This window comes from Atta colombica, unplaced genomic scaffold, assembly GCF_001594045.1.
Source record: "Atta colombica isolate Treedump-2 unplaced genomic scaffold, Acol1.0 scaffold252, whole genome shotgun sequence".
NCBI lineage: Eukaryota > Metazoa > Arthropoda > Insecta > Hymenoptera > Formicidae > Atta > Atta colombica.
In genome coordinates, this window is record NW_017259351.1 from 1,079,421 (window position 1) to 1,085,382 (window position 5,962).

General features: G+C 32.7%; 1 protein-coding gene across 1 annotated transcript in view; it reads right to left on the reverse strand.

The window, feature by feature from the left end:
• Positions 1-1,412: 1,412 nt before the first annotated feature.
• Positions 1,413-5,962, reverse strand: part of LOC108689000 (limbic system-associated membrane protein-like) — a 93,691-nt gene continuing 89,141 nt past the window's right edge. The window contains exons 5-6 of the mRNA XM_018195581.1: positions 4,645-4,978; positions 1,413-1,552 (exon numbers count right to left, since the gene is read on the reverse strand). Of these exons, the coding sequence (XP_018051070.1) occupies positions 1,413-1,552; positions 4,645-4,978 (474 nt within the window). The remainder of the gene's footprint in view (positions 1,553-4,644; positions 4,979-5,962) is intronic.

Sequence of the window (5,962 nt, forward strand, 5' to 3'; positions counted from 1 at the left end):
TTTTGCTGATCACGACAAACAGAATTTTCGCAGCAAATCTCTACGTTATGCAATAACGTATTATATATACGATGAAAGCTCGATCAAACGTTATCGTGAAAGGGATTAAATAAAAACATGTGTAATCAACGAATGCGGCAAACGATAAACGGTACAAATCACTTTAGGATTCGAAAATATGACTGATACCACGATTAATTGAAAGAACGATAAATCGAGCTTTTGTCGTGTACATTTGTTTGTACGTAACGAATATATACGTGTATATATGTATATATGTAGAATGCACGTACGAAGAAAACGATTCACCAATCACGCACACCGAAAGATATCAACGAGCCGCATATCGAGCGGAATGGTTCCCATCGGGAAACAAATTTCCTGCGAGAAAACTGAGTTTCCTGTCCAAACAAATCAGGGACTCTTTTTCCGCTTACACGACTTTTTCACCAATGCGTATCTTACGACGTACCTTAGTACCATAGTTCCGTAATCCTCTGGTCTCATTGCGATCTATATGGTTACATCCGAAGTAATTGCTAATTTTATTAGAAGAAAATAATATTGCACAGAGCTTCTTAAACAATAATAAAAATACACAAATAATACATATTTCCGAAATAGAAATACATTTACGATAAATTCATTATCAAATTTATCGTGGCTGTGTTATTATGGTATGTCCACATGGTTAGATGTAATTTGTTATTTCCGGATATATTAATGAAATTATTGATTTTTTTTTATAGTTTTTAGAACTTTTTAAAATTGTTTTGTACAATTTATCATCACAACAAAATCTTTAAGTACAATAAGAGAAATTGCGTACAGTAAGAGAATTGTATTTGCACGTTGAAATTTTGTTTCTCATTTTTATTATGGACAGAAGAAGTTGGATTGTAACTTCGCGCGCAACGAGACGTAGAATTACGCAAAAATTTAAGAATAAAACGTATCTCCTACAGTAAATCACTAGCTCAATTCCAAAATAAAGTACAGTCGTCCCGGCAAACACATTTACGCGGCACTCGCGCGAGAACGGCCCCAAATGGAAGATAAGGTGCGAAGAGCTTTACAAGTGTGCACCATACCGAGACAAACGGACTCGCCAGTGACTTTCTGTCTTTGAGCTACAAGACACCATCGGGCACCCAACACACGCGGCTGTCAATTCCGAATAGTGTCTATCTATAGTATACGTAAAAGAGACACACGTAAGATAAACCAAGTTCGTAGTATCACGCGCACAATCATCCTCGACACACCGGAGTTTCTTCCTAGGTTAGAAGTGAGTGGAACTCGTGCCAACACCAGGCAGCAGAACAACGACTTCGAGAACTTGTTTCCTCACCGGGCCCGCCGTCAAGTCGCGGAGGACACGGGCCGAAGAATGCCGCCGGGACGGCGGTAATTCACGTCGGGTAAAGGCTCGTGAAACTCGGTATCCTCCAGCTGACGGCCGCAAGGAGGGACACGAGAAAGTTGCTCGCCAAAATTGCCGGGCTGAGATTCCTTCTGTCGCCTCCGTGCATTGCCGCTGGTTTCTCCTCCTCTGCAACGAGATTAGAAAACTACGTTTCATACGCAGTAAAAAGGGGTGGCAGGGATACAAACCTGAGTGGGCTGCTTAATTTTAAATTATCTTGTCCACTCGTAAAGGGCTTGTTGAATTTACTTCCAGTAAAACGCTTGAAATAAAACTATGATACGTTTATGTTTGTTTGCAGAATCAATTATGGTCCCAACAAAAGTTTTCGCATCTTAGGGATTTTTAATTAAGGAATATGCTGGAAAGTTGTGGACTATATACTAGAATCTCATTATCAACTTTGTTTTTATTTTTGATATATCTTATATATTATTTGCTAAACACGCCTCAACATGTTATATTTTATAAACACACATCCCTCGAGGAATATGAATATTTTTAATGCAAATCGTTATTTTCTCAAGAATGGTAATTTGTTTTTAATAAAAAAGTATGAGATATAACAAATTCTCTTTATATACGTATATAAATTCTGGAAATAATAACTAGATAAATAAGAGCGGATTAATAGTGAACAAAAATTAAAATATTCATATATCTTTTCTATCTTTTTTTCTACCTTTCTGATAATAGAAGATATTTTAATGATGATATACATGTGTAAACTGGAGCAGAAATTCTAGAGAAAAATGAAAAAGTATTCTTTTCACATGAAGCGGTAAAGCCCTCTCTCGAGAGTACAAAAACAGCGTTTTAAACGATCTTAGGGGTCATCCGACATTTTTAGTTGAGATATAAGATGAAACGCGGATTTATTTCACATTTCTTATTGTAGCAAATACCGCTCGACAATCTGGTCACGTAAGTACGTGACACTCCCAAGTTGTTATGTGCTACAGCAGCGACATGGCAAACAGTGAATGAATATCTGTCGAACTTTTCAAGTTTTCTAAGGCAGTTCTCTTTTTTTGTCTCCTTAAATTATCTCAAAGTAAACCAGTTTTTCATATATTAAAATTTAATTCGAATAGACTTCAGTAAGCAGTATTTTTTATAATTTTTTTTACTAAACTTTACGAAAAAGGAATTATATTTTATAATTTATTTTTATATTATTTTTTATAATTCATCTTTTTTGCAACTCTTCATACATATATCGTAATTTCCAATAAATTTTTTTATCTGTTATACAGAATCAATCTTTAGCAGCTGTAATTTCTTTTAACCTACTAATATTGTTTCTAATTTTTTATAAGAATAAGTGTATTTGATTAAAGAAAGATTAAAATTAAACTTGTAATGTAAAGAAACTTGCAATCAGTACTAATGCCTAGGAATACTTTTGACGACTGGCGATGTCATGTCGCGAATATGAAAAAAAAAAGATTAAACAAAATTATGTAAGAGAAGGATATTGTTTTATGTAAGGAGAAAATAATAGATAAGTTTGATAATGCCCCACGGACATTATCGCGTTGTTACGTAGTTGTTAAGCGCGTTAAAATGTAAGTAAAACCGACACGAAGTTATACACTGTACTTTCAAAAAATTGTGTTCGAACTTTGTCTTCAAACAAACTTAGAGATTTTGTAAAAGTTTCGTTAGAGAGACGGTGGTACAATTTTGAAGCGTCCTTCTGTTATCGTGGGCGAGTTATGCGGGATTGCGGAATGAATGCGTCTGCGAGAGCCGCGCTAAATCCGATCGTAACGGCTCTCTAGCCATTTAATTGTTCGGCACTTACTCTAATGAATATTCAAGTTTCATGGAAGTTCTTCCCGGCTGATCAGTGGCTGATCTCTTCTTCCCAGAAGTAACTAGAGCGAGTTAATTATCATCGCGTTTTAATCCGTGAATTCGGCCTACTGACACAATCCGTAAACTGTTTATGCTGTAGAAATCTTTCTAAAATTAGATTTTTACAATAGTGGAATTTAAAGAGTAATCAATAAAGTTTAATCACCGAGAAACATCAGAGATTCCCTCCATAACATATTGTATATACATATATTAATATGTAGTATTATTACTAACTTGTGTAACATTTGCATTAAACATTAAATATAAAAGCAGATGTATTTTCTATTTATATTACGCTGAACATTTTTTGTCCGCAAAGTCAAAATAATTTATTAACAAATAATTCTGTTTCATTTAAAATCTGGAGACGCTGACAGCTTGGCGCTAAGCTACGCGTAGCGAGACACTGCTGTGTGACTACTTTCTTATTTACTTATCACTACTATTTCAGATTATGACGCCAGAAGTAAGAAGATACGCTATAAAAATTCTTACAAAAAAATATATTAAAATTATTAAAATAAAATTATTAAAATAAAAATATATTTTGATAAAATGATATTTTCCGAAACAAAAAGATGGTGGACATATTTTATGAGTCTTCAATAATCGTAAATGTATTAAAAAAAGATTCTATTTGAATTCATTTTGTAAGAATTTTTATTGTATATTTTCTTGCTTTTGACATCACAATCTGCCATAATAGTAATAAATGAATAGGAGCTTTAACGTTCCATATTCTCTCTATGAATGTTCTTACAATATAATTTCACGATACGTTTGTAGCAATCGTTTATATTATTTTATGTACGAATATGCATCTAACTTATAGACATCGTAAATATCGTCATTAGATTTTTTTCATCATAAATAGCAACTGTTTGCAGACTACTTGTGTATGCCAATAAGCATCAATAAGCATTAGTCACTTGTTTTGCTTTGTATTGATAATGTGAAAAATACAACAAGATAGATCTTTTTTGGAAACTTTGATTCTTTAATATATGTAGCTGTTATGCAATTTGCAGAAAAGATTTTTATATTATCAGATAATATTTATCCAGTATTTTTTATTGAATCGTTACCTCTATGTTGAAGGATAAATAAATGAGCTTCCATTAAATGGATTAAATTCATGATGCAGTGCGTCTTTCTTATCAAGTAAAAATTTAAATTGTTATATTAAACGTTAGATATATTCGTCGATACTAATTGGCACGAAATAACATTTTATTGGATTAGTTTCGCATTTATACATTTCTTTTAATTAACCTCAAATCTCTCAATTATCCTACAATTGTCGGCAAGACTAAATTTGACTAAAATTAATGAAGGAATAGCTTCATGTTTCTTACCTTCGATCACGTGAACCATGACAAACGCCGCTTTGGCGTTGCTAGGTACGCACGTATAGTTCCCTTCGTGCGTAAGCTTCGTTTTGTTCACCGTCAGAATGGAGCCGCTTGACGTGAGCTTAACATCAACGCCGGGCTCCTCGTCGTAATTTATCATACGACCCTGACGATACCAGAAGACATAAAGGGGCTTTTCCGTGGCCGCCATAAGTTGGCATTCCAAACGGAGGTTCGAACCTTGCTTCACGTGCAGATCAGGTGCACCTGGTATTATCGAATATGCCTCCGTAATCTTGAGACGGGCAAAGTTTCGCTGTACCGGATGTGACGTTACCTGCAACCATAATGTAACAATATCTTTAACTTTTCATAGTACATATAAAAATAGTACATAGTACATATGAAAGACACAAATTCGAAAAAGTTGAAACATTCAGATAACAATCAGAAAAATATTAAAACTAAAATAGCTATTATTTTGTGATAAAAATGGATAAAATAAATTCAAATACTATACTGGCAGAAATCTGTCATTTCTATTAACATATAGTAAAAAATATATATTTATAAACTGCTTCAATATTTATTAGAAAGGATTCATTCGTTATAAGATAATTAGTAATTTCCTATTGTCAATCTGTAAATTTACTTGATATTACGAATAAAAATCGTTTTTATATAAATTTATCTTTAAATTATCTAAAATAAATGAGTTTATACACAAACACAGTTATACGTTAGTTGAAATAATAATATAAATATAGTATACAATATACAAAATGATGTTAAGAAATCAGGTTATACCGTAACTTGAGCATTTTCGAAAACAATGACCAATTTTAAATTATAACAAGCCACGCTTTATGCTGTAATGTATACTATAAATTGTATTCACATAATCAAAGCAATGTTGATTGTCCTTTAGAGAATTCAACAGGAGCTAAAACTACGGCTAATCACCGCGATGACTTGAAACAGTTTGTGAGCGACCGCTTTAGCATTTCAGCTGACATTTTAGACATGCAAAACCTTTAACATAGTGTACATTAGAAATTATTCAATTAATCAGGTATGGCTTGAAACAATCATTCAATTGATACTGAAAATAACTCTTTCAATTTCGTATTTTAAAGAAAGCACTTTAATTATTTCGCAATGAGATCTACCTTAGACTTATTATTTAAGTCTATATTGATGTGTGTTTTCATTATTATGAAAGCTTGATGATGTGAACTATGAAAATAGATATTATTTCACTTATATAGTTATGTACAACCTCTTTCTTTTATATATATATATATATATATATATATATATA